Source organism: Xenia sp. Carnegie-2017, unplaced genomic scaffold (assembly GCF_021976095.1).
Source record: "Xenia sp. Carnegie-2017 unplaced genomic scaffold, XeniaSp_v1 HiC_scaffold_21, whole genome shotgun sequence".
NCBI classification, from domain to species: Eukaryota; Metazoa; Cnidaria; class Anthozoa; order Malacalcyonacea; family Xeniidae; genus Xenia; species Xenia sp. Carnegie-2017.
This window is the reverse complement of record NW_025813484.1, coordinates 7,774,541-7,793,465: the sequence shown is the minus strand read 5'-3', so window position 1 is coordinate 7,793,465 and position 18,925 is coordinate 7,774,541. Positions and strand designations below refer to the sequence as shown.

At 33.7% G+C, this 18,925-nt stretch overlaps 1 protein-coding gene across 1 annotated transcript; it reads left to right on the top strand.

Moving 5' to 3' along the window:
* Positions 1-245: 245 nt before the first annotated feature.
* Positions 246-18,703, top strand: LOC124443516 (interferon-induced very large GTPase 1-like). The gene is made up of 7 exons (XM_046993968.1): positions 246-369; positions 3,321-3,432; positions 5,608-5,738; positions 11,015-11,158; positions 12,210-12,308; positions 13,441-13,590; positions 13,941-18,703. The coding sequence occupies exons 3-7, from the start codon at positions 5,630-5,632 to the stop codon at positions 18,701-18,703; spliced, it is 5,265 nt and encodes a 1,754-aa protein (XP_046849924.1). The 5' UTR covers positions 246-369; positions 3,321-3,432; positions 5,608-5,629.
* Positions 18,704-18,925: the final 222 nt, after the last annotated feature.

The following is an 18,925-nucleotide window of genomic DNA, read 5'->3' as shown; positions in this document are numbered from 1 at the left end:
AGCTGCAAAACATCCGTTTGCCGAAGTCCGCTTCGTCGGGGTGGGTAATATGACCATTTCTAAATCTTTTCTGATGAATAATGTTATCAGTGATAGCAATAGTGAAATATTATGAAAGATGGTGAATTTAGAAGCAAAATCATGAATGCATGGCTTTGTGGAGCTTGTATGTGGTATTGTGCCGGTGGTCTGACATGATTATTTTGAAAAGTAAACTTTGTTTTCCCATTGTCTGTGTAGAATTTTGATATTCCAGTTTTTTTTGCTGAACAGATGGAAATACTCTCCTGGATCATAGACCTTGCTTTTACAAATTCCAGACAAAAAGATGATAAAGTTTTTCAATTAATCAAAAGTTGACAAATTAAGGTAAATCATTGATTTTTGATGTGAAAATAGGTTATTAAGCGATGAAAAACTTTAAAGATGAGGAGGATGAAGGTCCACCGAAATTTTCTTTTACTACAAAGCATGACAAACCCAACCGATACATTTTTATATGTATTATCTTCATTATCCAACAAGAGTGACAAGGAGCTGAACCAAAAGTTTTAGTGAAGTATTGGACCATTACAGAAGCATTTAATTTTCATGATGATAAGTCTGGAAATTTTTGCTTGGATGGACAATTTGAAAATTCGTTAAATAAAGAGTGAAAAAAGTGAAAAAACTTCTAAAGCTAGAACAACATGGCCCAGTTTTGGCTGATTTGAAGCGCAAAAATGTCATGCTGAATTTTGGGGCAGTGATGAAAGGCCAACACGTCACATGAGAAAAATGGATGATGTCTGTAAGGATATTTAAAAAAATGCTGAACATAAAATTTCTTTCATGAAGACATCATGTATTGAACACCAGCCACCATTTTGTGAATGTTTTTGAAATTAGCTTCAGGCATCGATTGTGCAATAAAGGTTATGGAAGATTTAGATTTTACACCTGGTGCAACGATTAGAGTGATAAAACAGGATTTCCTCCAGATGATGAAGTAAAAAATGACGACGGTTTCTTTGTCGACAATTTCCTTGACAAAGACTTTGGTATTTAAGACAAGGATTATGATATATTAAAGTTTCACTCACCGCCATACTCTTGAGACTCATAAACAATGTCACCCGCTCATATTGTTTGGTGCTCACAATAGCACTGATAAAATATTCTTTTGTATCATACAACAAACATGGCTCAATTGCCTATATCTATGAGAGAATATGTTGCTGATGTCTACGAGCATAAAAGAAATAAGCTTTAGGCAACAATCAAGAAGAAAGTGAAAAGATCTCGACTTTTTTATCAATGCACTTGTTTTTCAGCATTTGGCTAGTCCCAATATTATCATGCTCTCTGCATAAGGTTCTTAGTTATGTATTTTTATTTAAATGATAATTGTTGCTAGTCAGTGATGTATACTTATGGTTATATAATTGAGATGTTCTACGTGAAAGTCATTAATGTTCATGAAACAGTTTGTTGAAGGAAAGTCGTACTTTGCTTTATCTTTGTTCGTTATCTAAATGCCCTTATGCAACGAAACTCACATGGGTAAAAAAAATTGATACTGAATTAAGGTATGAAATTTAATCGCAATTATTCACCTGCTATTCATGTGGTTGTGTTGCTTTTATTTTATCTTTCACTTTTTATCGGGTGTGTGTCAGTGATAAATGAAAAGATTAAGCATGCAGTCTTTTTAACAGTAGTTTTAAAGTCCGAATTCTAAAATGAGTGTAATTTAAAAATTACAAACGAGATTTCGAAACTGCATTCCTGACATTACAAGTTTACCGAAGCATCGCCATGAAGATAGACAGAAAATCCATTACAAATCGATGTTCAGATGTTTTTATCTTAAATTGAACTCATTTTTCCAATAGTATATGTGACTTTTGAATTATAGTCACCTTTATTACCACAATGAAAGCTTGTGTTTCATTTTACATTTCTTAAAATTATCTTTAATAAAAATCTGCATGTGCTTTCTATTATGAATTCATCTTAATGCATGGGAGAGAGTAAGAGAAAAGCTGATATGATTTGAAATTAAATCCAAGTTCTAGAAGAAAAGTAATTTACAAAATGCAAATTATGAAACTGCATTCCTGAAATTACAAGTTTACTGAAGCCTCACTTTTTATCGGGTATGTTTCAGTGATAAATGAAACGATTAAGCGTAAAGTCACTCTGAGTGTATTGTTACAAAGTCCAAATTCTATAACAAGTGTAATTTAAAAAATACAAACGAGATTTCGAATTTGCATTTCTGACATTACAAGTTTACTGAAGCATCCATGAATATTAACTGAACATATTTATGTTTCGACATATTTATGTTCATGCAAATATGTTCAGTTTATGTTCATGGTGATGCTTTAGTATGGCGATTTTTGTTTCTCGTGTGCACGCGCAACATTTATATGAAGGGATATTTAATTCAACAAATCTACATTTATATAAAAATGTTGCTACTGTCTACTTGTAAATCAATATCGCATTCGCAAATATTTTCTGGCATATAAACATGACAAATCTACAGCTAACGGATACTTTCATTTTAAATGAAACCCGTTTTGATGATACTATATTGTAGCTTAAACTAATTATGTAAGATATCATTGATGCCAGAAGTTTGAAGTTTTATATGATCCTAACTTTAGCAACTTTAAATTTTTGAGGTAGTTGGCTGTAAGAAACAAAACTTCAACATATACAACATGACATAAAGTAAACATCTTAAATAGGCGTTTACGAACATCAACGTGAAGGATACTATGAACAAGGAAAAAGCTATGGGTGACTTCTTTTGTAGGACAGTAAATGTTGTTTCAAAGATTTATAAAAGGGATAACTTTTTGAGGAATTAATTTTATCAAAAATAGACTTCGTTGTGTAGCAACTTTAAATATTTCCTTAAGACAATTAGTTATATTCAACTTTAGGTAAGCATTATAAACAGTTACTTGTATAAGTATAGAAATTGTTTGAAATTCCTCATGATAGTCTTACATATATTTAGTTGTACATTTTAAATTCACATTCACAAATATTACAGCGTTTGCAATGTAGAAACCATGCTTTACATTATCACTCGATCATTTAAGCAATTAATACCATAAATGCTCTGTTTACTGTCGGAGCTTTGAAGTACACACCAAAGTGGTTGCTTTAACATGGCAAAAAGCACACTTAAGCTCTATTGACAAATTTCAAAGTAATCATGCGCTCTACATCAGCATGAGGCTGTTTTGCGGACATCTTTAGATGAGTAAAAATTTTTGGTTAGTGACATAGTTATAGTTACATAACTGAAATGTTCTTCCTAGAACTCATTAATGTTTAATGAATCAATTCGCTGAAGAAGAGCCATACTTTCAGTTTTGATATGTATTTGTAAAGCATAACTCATGGATCGTTAAGAATCGATGCTAAAACAAGGTATGTTTTGTGTTTTTTTTTATGCTACATATGAAGGTTTGACGCATAATGATCAGGTTGCTTCTTTTTAGCCGATTCTAAAACTAAAATACTTTTTTGTAAAAACGATTTCAACTTACCTACGAGCTGTTTTTGTTGTTGTTGACTGACGTTTCGACAACCTTAGCGGTAGTCATCTTCAGAGTCAAAAATTGACTGTGACTCTTTTGACTCTGAAGATGACTACCGCTAAGGTTGTCGAAACGTCAGTCAACAACAACAAACAGTCCTTTCAGGACTATACCAACCTGGACGATCTACATTTACAAACATGTAACGATACTCCCGGGTTCAAACCATTTACTTTATTACCTAAGAGCCTTAATTTCGAATCTAAATTACTAAACATTACTAGTTTATGGAAGCATCTTTATGAAGAGGATATTAAATCAGCAGCTCATTTATTTTCTTTCTGAACAAAATTCGTCTCCATATTACTATGCCTTCAGAGTCTGGGTGATACGATATTTGAATTACATGTTACTTGAATTTACATTCATTAAAATGTTTAGAAACTGTTGCTCAAAGTATGTATGAATACTTTGGAAAACAACATATGATGTTTAATCGAAACTTGCTCAAGAAATTAAAGTAACAAATTTACATCAATTTTATGCCCTGTTGAATGTGTAGACTTTAAAGTAAACCGCCAAAACAATCGCGTGAGTACCGAGAAGAACATCGTGAATCACATAATGCTCCATGAAGATATATTAAAGACGTGTACAGAAACTTTCAGTTCTATACAACGAATATAGTCTGTTTACAGATATAAAATTCATTACTTCAAAGCTCAAACTAAACATCCTTTTGACATGTCAAAACATACCAGAGCATAATTGACTAATATTAATATTATTAAGCACTCTGCATGAGGCTCTTCAACATATATCACATATCAATAGAGTTATAATTCGGTGACGTGTACTTAGTTGTATGAGTGGGAGGTTCTTCCAAGAATTCATTAATGTTAATGTTAAGGTTGTTAAAGGAAGAACTTAAATGGATCTTCAGTATTTGTTTGTAGACCAAAATAAACTAATGCTTTCATAAGGTATGAGTTATAGTCTTATAATTCTTTGTTTTTACATACATGATGTTAGGAAACCTGTAAAAAAGTATGGATGATGGTCGAGTTGCTTCTCAATTTTAATCACTTGTCTTCTCTTGACTATGTTAGGAACTGAAAGCTTTAGCAAACATCCTTTGTTAAACAAGGTCATATGATTAAAGTCCAATGACTAAATTCTAAAACTTAGGTTCTTTTGTTGGCAAATTGGTTTCAACCAGCCTTAAAAACCCGACACATCGAAGGTTCATTTCTATATAAGCATTACAAGTTTACTAAAGCGTTTCAAAGGCTTTCCAAGCACTCTTCATGAGCAGAGTAGTATCAATAGTAGTTGTAACTTGGTGACGTATACTTAGTTATACGAATTGAAAGCTTAAGAGAGGCTCCTTTGGTAAACAATGTCTTTAAGAGTAGAGACCAATGACTATATAGATTTTAAAGATAGGGTGTTTTGCACTGACAAATTGATTTCAACAGATCTTAAAAACCGAACTATCGAAAGAGTATTTCTGTTTTAGCATTGCAAATTTGTTTTATTTTGTTTTACTTAAAATTGTCTGCTTGTCCTGGTTATTAATATATTTGCGAAACAGGGCGTATCTCTAATTAATATAGTTGGTGAGTTGAATTGCATATTAATCGTAAAAGTGTGGCTTTCATCAATGCATGAAATATAAATGAGGTGCTTTTCCAATAAGTCATTAATAAGGTCATATCTCACTACTATACTATTGTTGCTATAATGCATATTTTTTCAATATATATTTTGCTGCGTTCCTATTTTGTACTTCTGTTGTTATTATTAAAAACTTTTGAGTTAAAAGCCTCTCTTTAAGAAATGCCTCACTTTAATAATCGCAATCGCGTCCTTTTCGAGGTATGTTTTAAAATAAATCCGGTATATCGAATGCCTCATGAAATGTTCAAATTGCTTAAAATTTTGCAATCTGAGTTCGTTCTAATAGGTACTGTATAGGATTGAAACTCAGCAAAAAGATGCAACTGATAGTTTTATACGAGAACTTTAAATTGATTTATTGCATCAAAATTTTTTGTCTTTGTAGTTAATGTATATTCAAATGAACAATGGAAGAACAACATTATGATGAGTTCACAGATGATAGCGTGAAAGAAGATGATGCGTCTGGACGACAACACGGAGTTAATCTGGACGATAACACAGAGCTTAGAAAAAGTATGTAGTTGCGTGTAATATGCAGCAGTTGCTGTTTCTTTATGAATAACGTGGTCTAGTATTATTACAATACTTGTTAAATAATTGTTTTATACTATTCACGTATTACAGTTCTTTGCTTTGATTGAAGAAAATATCACTTGTTTATATGAGCAAGAGCACAGTAACCTTTATTGACTCCAATCTTTTAGTTGTGGCATGAAATTTTACATGTTTGTAAATGTAGTTCGTCCGGTTTGCCACTTTCTAACGTTCAAGTTTTCTGATTCAAATTTATTTGATATGCCGCAACTCAAACGTTTATTTGGGGAGGAGGGGGGGGAGCGGTATACTTGTAGCCATTTGTACCGGACTGATTACTTTCATATGCAATTTTCTCAAAGAAATTAATCTCAAAGAAATGTAACAATTTTCTCAAAGAAATGTAACAAATTTAAAGCTTATAACACATTATCATATCTACTAAAGATGGCATCATAAGATGTTGAACATGTCTAAGTATTTTATTAAAAATTTGTTGTGTTCATGAAATATGCATTGACAATACTGCTTTATACTCATATGTAAGAGTAAAAAGCGAAAAGATGAAGATTGCTGCAACTTTGCGCATATGTAATTTTTGATTATTTGTACGGAGAGCCTGATTGCGTCAACATTTACGGAATAATTGATGGAAGTGCTGGTTGATATTCAAAATAAATGTCAATGGCGTAGATAGACTCGACAATTTAAGAAAAAGGCTTATATTCATTGATTTTAAGGATATTTCATAAATCATATAACATTCATATATAAAATTTGTCCCTACTCCACTATCCAACTGTTATGAAATTGGTTACACAATTGATAACTGTTGCAAGTTAAGTAAATCAGAGATATTGATCCCATTGGTTTGCCGGAAAAAAAAATGCTTTGATGATATAAACCTAACATTGCTGACTCCCTCAATTTTTGAAATGTGGTTTTATTTATTTTAATTCAATTTAGGTGTTGAAAAACTTCATTCATTCTTTGAAAGTGATGCACCAACCAATGAACCGGGCACACTTTCCCAAAGCTTTAAACATGAGGCAAAATTTACCTTAAAAAATGCACGCACTTTGGATATGCAAAAGTTTACTGAAGATAAACTGACCTCACGTAACCAAATTCCAAAATATATTCTTCAAATGTTAATGATGGCCAACTACCATGTGCGTGAATTTACTTTGAAAGGAATCAACCCAATGGATGCTTTGTTAGGAATTTTCCATTGTTCAGACAATTTCTTACGACAATATATAGCTGTTAAACTTAGCGAATGTCAGCTTAGCGTTCCTTTTATTTTACCTGATCCTGATGATCCAGTGGAGAAGCAAACTATCTTGCTTTCAGCGTTGGGAAAAATAACAAAGTCTTGGAGAGGTGCCTCAATCAACGACTCGGCTAAAGAGGTCTACGCAACAGAACATCCCTTTCCCATAGTGTCATTTATCCGGGTGGGTAATGTGACCATGTCCAAATCATCTCTGATGAATAAAATTATCAGTGATGGTAATGGTGATCATGAATTCTTCTTTCATAAAAACATGGAAGGTGGTGATTTTGTAAGAAGAGTCGTTGATGGTTTGGTTGAGCTTGTGTGGTATCTTCCAGGAGGATGTGACAAGAACACGTTAAAAAATGAAATCTGTTTTGCCAATCTACGGGGAGATGCCCAAAATCTTAAGAAACAAGTTGATATACTTTGTGAAATATCAAACATTTTGTGCATTTTGTTGCCCTCGGAAATGCCCGACAAATGCATGATAAATTTTTTGAATGATGCTCTGCTGTTCGATGGCAAAATCATACTAATTTTTAATGAAAACATGCGAAAAGAAGTGAAAAATTACTACGACGGCGTTATAGGTCAACATTCAACAAAATTATATTCCATCACTAAATCATTGATGACATCCGATTACAGATATTTGAAAAGTATTCGCGAAGCAATCCAGAGCAACATAAAAGAAACAGAAGTGAAATCTTTAGAAAAGGTGAGGTTACTATCAAAGAAAAGTGGAGTTTATGTTGATGATGACCAAGCTAATATTGAGTGGGACAAAACTTTCAAAACTTGGCTTTCTTTTGGGATTGAAGAAACAAAAAAGTGGTTCAAGCTTCAACTTCATATACCTGTTCTGGCGGATTTAGAAAGAAAGAAACATAATCCAAAGTTTCGTCTCAACATTGAAAACACGTGCAGAGAAAACGATCTAAATGAACCATATGAAGGTATAAAAAAAGAAAAGAAGGCTCAGATGGTATCATTTCAGAAGATGGATACAGAAATTCGTCATTTCCTGAATTCCATTGCTGTGATGAATGAACGAATGCTGAACAGAAATTTGCAACGATTGAAGTATTTATTTGATAAGGCTTCTCTATCTGCGATGGCAAACTTGCATCAACAATGTCGTCCAAAGTTACAAGAAACACACAATGACATGCTTGATTCACAATCTCAAGAAGAAAATCGTTTAACAGATTTAGAAGCATTGATATCATACTCTTTATTTGGTTTGGAGAATGTCATAAGAGAGCTTGCTCAACTTCATCAACTCTCCGATTTTGTAATCAATAATTATGCCAGTGCTGGTGCGAAGATTCTTCTTTCAGGTCATCCTTTGGAATTATTAGATGGTGATTCAGGTTACCTACCTTTAAAATGGTTTGATGCTGTTTATAAGGAAGTGGAACGCGAAACAAATAACGCTAGAATCTGCGTGATTTCTGTATTAGGTATTCAAAATTCTGGTAAGTCGGCAATGTTGAATGCAATGTTTGGCTTGGAATTTCCTGTAAGTGGGAGAAAGTGCACTCGAGGCGCTTTTGTTTGCCTTGTTCCAATTAGTGATCGACTTAAATCGGACTCAAACTTGGACTTCTTATTGATCATCGATACTGAAGGACTGAGAAGACAGGTTGATCCAACAGTGAGAGAACATTCCATTGAATTGGCAACTTTTGTTATTGGTGTGGCTGATGTTACGATTGTCAATATGTTTGGTGAAAAGCATAATGAAATAATAGAATTTTTAAACATGGTTGTTCACGCTTTTTTTAAAATAAAGCTGCTAAAAGAGAAAAAACATTGCAAAATCCTTTATCAAAATGTTTCTGCTACGAACACCGAGGAAAATTTTACAGCGAATTGGCAAAATTTAAAGCATGATCTAGACAAAATGGCAAAGCTTGCAGCTGTACAAGAAAACTGTGAAGATCAGTTTCAAAAGTTTGACGACATCATTGCATTTGACGAAAACAAAGACACGTTTTACATACCAAATTTATTGAAAGGAAGTCCTCCTATGGCTCCAGCGAATCCAAATTATGGTATTGCTGTGCAGAAAGTAAAGGAGAGTATAATTGAGTTAATGTGTTCAGAAAAGTTGATCAAACTTACTGTTTCTTCGTTTCGTGAACGAGTTAAAAGCTTTTGGAAAGCCATACTGAAGGAAAATTTTAACTTTAGTGCTCGAAATATTTTCCAAGACAATTTAATGTTAAATGAAGATATGATCTTCGCACTTTGTTGGACAATTTAAAAAAAAAAATTGACCTGCTCACCACTGTGTGACTTCATAGCTCAGTTGGTCAGAGCACTGCACCGGCACCGCAGAGATCATGGGTTCGATTCCCGTTGAGTCACCTGATTTTTTCAGGTTTATGAGACAATTGCTCAAATTGTCCAACAAAGTGCGAAGATCATATCTTCATTTAATTTCAAACACCGCACTGCATAAAACATTCATATAACATTCATTTCACGAGAAAACATGAGCCCAACAAAATTGACCTGCTCACCACTGTGTGACTTCATAGCTCAGTTGGTCAGAGCACTGCACCGGCACCGCAGAGATCATGGGTTCGATTCCCGTTGAGTCACCTGATTTTTTCAGGTTTATGAGACAATTGCTTAAATTGTCCAACAAAGTGCGAAGATCATATCTTCATTTAATTTCAAACACCGCACTGCATAAAACATTCATATAACAATTTAATGTCAGATCAAAATGCAAATGAGGAGGAAGTATCTAAAAAAGTTTTCCGTAAGTTCAAGCATTTGTCAGACATTTCACGAACATATTGCTATGGTTTTAAAAAGCCAGTCTGTCCCATTTCAAAATGTTGTATTGTTAATGTAACAAGTATCAACGACTCTTGAACAAGTATTAGATCTATTCATATTCATACAATGTTTGATATTCATAAGAAATGTTCTTCACATGTGCCTGTTGAAAAAACTAAATGTCATAAATACTTTGATAAAACTAAAGAAAAAGTAGTCGGGCTCAATAAGAATAAAATTTAGTTAAAATGCTGAGGTTTTGAATATAGCTTATTTCTATATTAAGTTTCTTTTGAAAACCTAATATATTGCAGAAAAGTGTCGCTGATATACGTTGATGTTTGGTACTACTGTATAAGCATATTTTCATGAAATTATGATTTACTTTGAAGCCATGATATTTTTTGGGATACGTAGAGCCAACACACATTGCCCAGAGTCATGAGCGTTCATAATGCTACTGACAATAGGAAACATGCTTATCAATGCCATTTGTTTACGTAGCTAAAGAGTTTGTTCAAGTCTGCAGTTCACTTCCTGTCAACTTAGCATACATACTTCATACAAACTCTTTTCTTACTAAATTGAGTATACAACCCCACATACAAAAACATACATTTTTCAAGTTAGCTTGAACAGATTCTTATATAAGTGGCATTATTGGTTCTTATTTTCTTAAGAAAAAAGGGACTCCTTTTTGGCTGTCGTAGATTATGCCCAAATTGTTTTTAAAAATTACAATATGTGCCCTCATACAAAAACTATATCACAGTTTATAGGTCTTATGTAGGATTCAGACTTCTATGTCATTTTCATTACTTTGTAAATTAAAAGTTGATTTTTTTGAGTTAGCTATATTTAGTTTCATAGAATGATCTTAACATTATTTTGTGCGGTGATTTACTTGTAGGATAATTTACCATGGAAAAATTAGCTAGTGTTAGATTAAAACTTGTTGAGAAAAAACTTTAAAAAATGTTTTTCGGCTGATTTGGTCAGTTCCAGAGGTGAATCCAGAATTTCATCCAGGGAAGGGTGCATCATTTGAAAATGTTGGAATGCAATGACATTTTCTTTAAAAAGCTATTAAATCATATGAGCTCAGGAAGGGGTGCACTTCTGGATCCGCGTCTGAATTCGTAAACTTACGAGAAGAGACTTATTGTGTATGTTGTTAAATTAGAATCCAGCCAAACAATTGACAGCAAGAATTTGGATGATTTCGATGAAGAAGACAAGGAACGCACTCACGCCAATAGAAATCAAAAGAAAAGCGTCATGGAAGAAAACTTAAAATCCTTTCAAGATGACGGAGAGTGTATGAAGTGTACGTATTCATGAGTAACAAACAAAATGTTGAACAAGGCACAACATTTGAATTCGATTTTAAAAGATTTAGTAGCTTCAATTCAGCGCAAATCTTTTTTTGTTATGTTATAAAGTATGGATTATGATATGAAGCAGCATGGATGTTTTCATTGGACACACTTTTTTGACCATGTGAATGCCAAAGCCTATATTACATGAAAACTTTTTACCATACAAAGATATATTTTCTCATTATATATCAGTTTTGAAGTGCATTAAGTTAGCAATTGATTTGAATTAGACTCTTTGTGATTGTTTAAGGTAGGTTTACACACAACGATTTGTCGGGCCGACACCTACGCCATATTACGTGACTCTTGCCATGTATGGAACATTTGTCGTGTAAGACAAATCACTGTTTGTAAATCATTGGTGTCAATAATGCACCCGATGTATTTACGCAATTTCGAAAGCAGAAAAAGAAAAAAAAACAGGTCAAAGAACAATATCAAAGCAAAATTAAAACTTGTCATTGCAGCAACGGAGAAAATGTTTATTATTATTATTGCCCCAACAAATAAAGAGAAAAAAAATATTGGGTAGAGTGAGAGCAAATTTAAATTTTACGTATTTCTTTTTTAAGAAAATTGACTTTTTTCGTTTTCTGAATCTTTGCAGCTTTTGATTTTCAATAAGAAACAACAACGCTTTTAACACTTTCTTTTTCAGTGTTGACAGAAGACATTTCTATACTCATTTTTCGATAATCATAATTTTCTTGTTTCAGATGCTATAGTAACAAAGTAAAAATCGGGATCAAATCTGTAGTTTGTTACAGATTTTCATCCGATTTTTGAGTCGGGCTACTTTCCAAAATATGGAAAGAACACGTAATATGGCGTCAGTGTCGGCCCGCTAAATTGTTGTCTGTAAACGTACCTTAAGTCTTTTCCTTTCCCTACAACTAATTATTTCTTGAAATAGAATGAAATTTGTTAGAGAAGCTGAGAAAATTATGCAACATTGTTTCTCCAACAACTTAAAAGTAAAAATGAGGATTCTGTTTCTAGATATGAGAGAATCTATGCAAATCACAAAGAAAAATACTTTGAATAATTTTGATGAAAAGAAGAGAAACGAGCAAGACTGCAACACCAAAAATGTTGAAGGTAAATGCGTGTAGAAACCCTCTAATGTTAAAACGTGGTATGACTTCTATTAAGTCTTTTTCTATAGATATGCATGTGGTAGGAAAGACAATAGGGGACGTATAAAAATCTTACAACTTGTGTGTTTCTTGATTTTAAACTCATCTTTATAAAAAACGTAATGCATGGATGGAAAACCCTGAAAGTCAGCGTATCCGATTGCTGACTGTCATTTTCGCGCGCTTGGACGTCTTTTCTTTACGCGCTTGGATGCGCATGCGTCTTTCTGATCATTAATGTCTGAAAAGATAAATAACTGCAGATAAGCTGATTTTTAGGAGTACGAATGGCAAATTAAATAAAAAAAAATTCAAAGTTTGTATTTGGTGGCGAAACTCGTGGAGTTTACACCTTGTATTGACTATACTAAAGTGCTTGGTTTAAACTTCTCGTTAAAATTTAACATTTTAAAGAAATGACGCTGCGTGAGGAGAAACTGAGTGCCATTAGTAGTTCAGCGAGCTTCTGAAGCGTTGGATTGTTTAATGTCGCATCTTGGATGTCATTGCAGTAGGATTGGCATGCAGATGTAGTTAGAAGTGACACATACTCCTCTGAAATGCCACGTTCACGGTTGGTTTTGTATTGGGTGGCGAAAGATGTAGTCGGCTGGGTTGGTTTTGCAGGTCTAATAGTGGATAGTTAAGTTGTATGGTTGTAAGCGAAGATTCCAACGTTCCAATCGAGTTGGAGGGTTTGGCTTTTGAGTTGTTTAAAATGTGCATCACCAGTGGTTTGTGATCAGTAATTAATGTGAATGGTGCGCCATGTATGTAAATGTGAAATTTTCTACATGACATTAAGCAGGCGAGGGCTTTGCGTTGTGAAACGTTTATATAGTTATTTATAAGCGGAAAAAATAAGCTTGCTTCATAATGCACATGTCTTCCGAATAAAGACGAAATATTGCCTACTCTGTGTTTAAACTCTTGCTTCATCTTGAATATCAAGAAAATGGGATGTTATTTTGTACTATCTAAAATTGTATGCTTCTCATGGTTATTACGGATACCATGGCTATTTATATATGTAATATGTATATATCAACCTATGAATATATCAACCGTAGACACAATAATATTTTTGTCTTTAGTTGAAAGTAAATCCATGGTGGAAGATAATTCTCATGATTTTAATAAAGAAAATAAAAGCAAGGATGACAAACACGGTGAACATGTTGAAGATGAAAGCGTTAAGAAGCAAAATGGACCTTCTACAAAAGATGCCGGAGAAAGTATAGAAGGTACGTATTCAGAGATTTTATCTAGTGCAGCCTTACGAATCTTACGTTGCAGATAAAATTGCTGCAGACGAAAAAGGAAATAATTCTAAACATGAAGATTTTATTGACAATACGTATATTAACGGAGAGTTATATTAAAAGATGTAAAGATATGCACTTTGTTTTGAAAACACTCAAATTTGACCATTTAATTATTTTCATTTTTTGCCTTTACTTCAAAAGCGTTGATTGATTCCAAATTTTAATTTGCAGGCTTGTACGTAAATCACCCCAGTCTTCTGTTGTTGTATTTTATTTAAACAAAGAATAAAGAGCAATTACAATTTTTTGTTTATTCTTATCTCAACTAGGGTCAGAAGAAAGTAACGCTAAACTGGGAGAAACATTATCACAACTCTGCGCTAGTTTGAACTTAAATGTTGAGTCAAAGCTTACCTTAAAACATTTACGCACTGTAGACAATCACATGTTTACTGGCGATAATCTAACCTCTACTGACCAAATCCCTGGTTATATTCTTAAAACATTGATGATTGCTGACTACCATGTGCGTGAATTTACCTTAAAACCATTAAATTCAAACGAAAGGGGTGAAGTTTCCAATGAATTAAATGAAGACATTGAAGACACTGGTTCTGATGCGAGAGACAGCGATAGCGAAAGTGGAAATGAAATTGAAAGTGTGGAAAGGATTAACCCTGTGGATGCTTTAATAGGGATTTTTCATTGCTCTGATATTTTCTTACGGCAAGATCTAGCTGTTAAACTTAGTGCTTGTCAGCTTAGTATTCCTTTCATTTTACCTCATCCTGAAACGCCAGAAGAGCGCATAATAATCTTACATTCAACGTTAGAAAAAATAAAAAAATCTTGGAAAGGTGCTTCATCGGAAGATTCTGCTAAAGAAGTCTACGTAACTGAGCATCCATTTCCTGTAGTGTCGTTTATCCGGGTGGGTAATGTGACCATGTCTAAATCTTCTCTGATGAATAAGATCATCAGCGACGCTAATGGTGATCATGAGTTCTTCTTTCATAAAAACATGGAGGGTGGCGATGTTGAGAGAAAATTCGTAAATGGTTTGGTAGAACTTGTGTGGTATCTTCCTGGTGGATGTGACAAGAACACCTTAAAAAATGAGATCTGTTTTGCCAATTTACGTGGAGATGCTGAAAAGTTTAAGAAGCAACTTGATATACTTCGAGAAATATCAAACATTTTGTGTATTTTATTGCCCTCAGAAATGCCCGACGAGCGAACGAAAAATTTTTTGAAAGAGGCCTTGCTTTGCAAAGGTAAAATAATACTTATTTTTAACGAAAAAAGACGGAATGAAGCTAAGAAATTCTACAACGGCTTGAAAAATGAACATTCTGCAAAGTTATCATTGTTTACAAAATCGCAAAAGTCGAGCGAGTTTAAATTTTTACAAAATATGCGCAATGCCATCCAGAGAAAAATAAATGAAACTGAAGTAAAATCTTTGGTAAACCTTGGACTCTGGCCAAAAAAAAATGGCGCTTATTTGGATGATGAAAAAGATTATGTCGATTTTGGAAAAACTGTTGAAACTTGGTTTCCTTGGGGCAATGAAAAAGCAAAAAAATTGTTCAAACTACAGCTTCACGTTCCTGCTTTGGCAGATTTGGAAAGAAAGAAGCACAATCCAAGTCTTTGTCGCAACATTAAAACTGTTACCGATCTTACTAAAGTGAAAGAAGACTTGGAAAAGGAAAAAGAGGCTCAAATGGAATCTTTGGCCAAAATGGATGAAAATGTTCTTAATTTTCTTAAATCTCTTGCTGTCATGAATGAGCATGAACTAGTAGGAAGTTTACATCAAGTGAAGTATTTGTTAGATAAGGTGTCGCTCTCTGTGATAACAAAACTGCTTCAACAATATAGTCAAAAGAAAGGCAAAAATTACAATTTGCAATGTGAGGAAGAAGAGCGTTTAAAGGAACTGGAAGCATCAATATCGCATACTTCGTTTGGTTTAGAGCATATTTTTAGAGAACTTGCTCAACTTTATCAATTGAAGAATGACGTAACATTTGATTATGCTTGTGCTGCAGCAAATATTCTTCTTTCAGGAGAGCCTTTGGAACTATTAGATGGTGATTCAAGATACCTGCCATTAGATTGGTTTGATGCTGTTTATAAAATATTGGAACGCAAAACAAACAACGCTAGAATTTACGTAATTTCTGTGTTAGGTATTCAAAGTTCAGGAAAGTCGACAATGTTGAATACAATGTTTGGTTTGGAATTTCCTGTAAGTGCACGAAGATGCACTCGTGGTGCTTTTGCTAGTCTTGTTCCAGTTAGTGAACAACTTAAATACGACTCAAATTTTGATTATATATTGATCATCGATACTGAGGGTTTGAGAGGATTGGTTGATCCCAAATTGAGAGAACACGATAATGAATTGGCAACCTTTGCTATTGGTGTGGCTGATGTAACTATTCTCAACATCTTTGGTGAAAATCAGAATGAAATGAAAGAGTTTTTGGAAATGGCTGTTCATGCTTTCCTGAAAATGAAACTTGTTAAGGAGAAGAAATCTTGTAAAATCGTCCATCAAAATGTTGCTGCCACTGACGCTGAAAAGATGGATCGGCGCAATCTAAAACAGGATCTAGATAAAATGGCTAAGCTTGCTGCGGCGCAAGAAAACTGCGAAGATCAGCTTCAAAAGTTGGATGATATCATTGCATTTGACGAAAAGGAAGATGTGTTTTACATACCAAGTCTTTTGAAAGGAAGTCCTCCTATGGCTCCAATAAACCCAGATTATGGCAAAGCCCTACAAAATGTGAAGGAAAAAATAGTTAAGGAAATGTGTTCAAAGAGAATGGTCAATTTCACTCTCTCTTCCTTTTGCAATCGAGTTAAAAGCCTTAGGGAAGCCATGTTAAAGGAAAACTTAATCTTCCATTTGCGAAATGCGATCGAAACCCGAGCTTATGCTGCTTTAGATAAAAAATTCTTTGAAAAATCAGTTGAAGTGATGATCAATGGAATAGCTGAAACTGAACAAAGCATCCATAGAAAATTTAAACGATGCTCAACACAAAAAGAACTCGAGAACTGTTGGGTGATCTGTAGAGTCGACATAGTTAACAAAGCGAATGAACTGGAGACTAAAATGGAAGAAGCGATTCGTGAATTTTTTAAAAATAGTGAAGATAGATCCACACTTGAACAATGGAAAAAAGACGTGCTAGTTAAAATTAAAAGATACAAAAGAGATCGAGAAATATCTCTCTTAGCAAGTTGTCAAGACATCTTCAACTATCTGCAGCAACGCCAGCATATTACAGAGAAACAACAAATGTATGAAAAACAACTTCTGAATGAAGCAAAAAATTTTGTCATCGGTCAAAACATAAAAAATGAAGAAGAATTTAAAGAAATGTTTAAAAAAGAATGGCAAAAGTGGATCAATACGATTCCTCCTTGCAAGGAAGTAAAACAAAAAGTTGACGAGCATATGGTGACGGTTCTTTTACAAGAAAATTCTGAATTGAAAGATGATATGGAATCTAAACTGAGTTCTGTCAATAGTAAATTGTCTACATTTTTGGATCAGGATTTTGCCATTGATGAAACTATGCTTTCTTTCAGTATTTCAGCAAAAATCGTAAATGTTGTTGATCATAACAAAGGCAAGGCCGTCTTTCATGCCACTAAAATCAAAGATAAAGCTATAACAAGCGGGCAACAGTTTGCAGAAAAGATTTCCATAAATTCCGATAGATACTCTAAAAATGATCTTGTGTTAATGTATTATGAAATCACTTCAGTAATCAAAAAAGAAACAGAGAAAGATAGCATTAAATTTGAAAAATCATTAATATGTGATATATTGTTACACTCATTTGCACAAGCTCTTCCTATTTTTGAAGAAATGGAGGAGCGCTACGTCAAACTGCATGATCATCGAAGTAACCTTGAAGAAAAATTGAGACCAACGTTGGAAATCTATTTTATCAACCATTTTAAAAAGATAGATAAAGAAGTTTCAGCCGCTACGTCAATTGTAAATGTTCTTCAAGAGCCTATCAAGTCGGAGCTTAATGAGGGCATTGCGATTGAAGTTCATAAAAAGCTTGTTTCAGAAAGCATATTTCAAAATAAAAGCTCTTTCCATGCCAGTGTTTTAATTGAGCTGGGGAAAAAAGGTAACTTTGAGTTGTTTGTTCCTTATTTTCAGAATCCTGTTAAATTTCTAAAAGAAAAACTGAAGGAATCGGTTGAAAAAATTTGCCTGAACAAAAAATCATCTCTGGTCAAAACGTTGTTAAAGCAAAAGGGAGAGAAGCTCAAGTCAGATATTTTATCTGCCATTGATGTCACAAACAAACACGTAAAAGATAAACTCAAACAAGAAAAGAGGGAATGGAATATAACAAAATGGATTGAAAGATTTGTGAAAGAGTGTTCTTCTCTTGCCATCACGAAAGAAATGTTTGGTGTGGCTACAATGGATGAAGATTTAAAAGAACCTTATTTATTTGACATGAAAGTTCCGGAGCTCGTTTCTAACTTTATACAATCTCTAGTTGATGTTGAACTAGATAGTGAAACTATTATTAATTGGCAGCCACCGCTTTACGAAAGGCTTTTTACATCAATATTTGGATGTCAAGCTCTTTGCCCATTTTGTCAAGTTTTGTGTGATCAAACTAATGACCATTCGAAACCTTCAGACAATTATCATAATCTGACCACTCTACCAAAGCACTCGACAAAATTGCATCGTCCTCTAGGTTTGATTGGTTTTCACAACAAAAAAACTAAGATATTATCTCATGAAACCTGCCCAAATAGGGTAGCGGGACGCTTGAAATTTACACTCTCGGATACAAACAATAAAGAGTATTTCTATAAAGATTATCAGTCAGTAAACAATTATTACAAATCCTGGTCAATTCCTCCCGATCGTTCATTTGAAACCTTCAAATATTGGAAATGGTTCATGGTAAAGTTCTCAAAAGAACTGGCAAAACATTATGGGAGAACAGAAGCACACGATATTCCCCGGGCTTGGAAAAAAGTGACGTTCGATGAAGCTATAGAACAACTGAAGAAGGAATACAAACTATAAACATGTGTTGAAAACATTGCTAAAGTGGTGATTTATACTCTATTCCCTCAGAAATGTCTGTGTAACTTTTATTTTGTTTTTATTTAGTTACTAAATTTTCAACTACCTTGGAAGTCTGCTGACGACCGATGTGAGATGCAAAAAGGAAGTGAAGAAGAGAATTGCTGTTGCAAAATTGAAATTTCAAGACTTGCGATCCATCTTTGTCAACCGAAACTTATC

Bases quoted from the DNA above. Each gene is read 5' to 3' on its own strand.
- LOC124443516 (XM_046993968.1), top strand. From the start codon at position 5,630: ATGGAAGAACAACATTATGATGAGTTCACAGATGATAGCGTGAAAGAA. The intron at 11,159-12,209 runs GTACGTATTCAT...TTCTGTTTCTAG, and splicing joins TGACGGAGAGTGTATGAAGT to ATATGAGAGAATCTATGCAA. The intron at 12,309-13,440 runs GTAAATGCGTGT...TTTTGTCTTTAG, and splicing joins CAACACCAAAAATGTTGAAG to TTGAAAGTAAATCCATGGTG.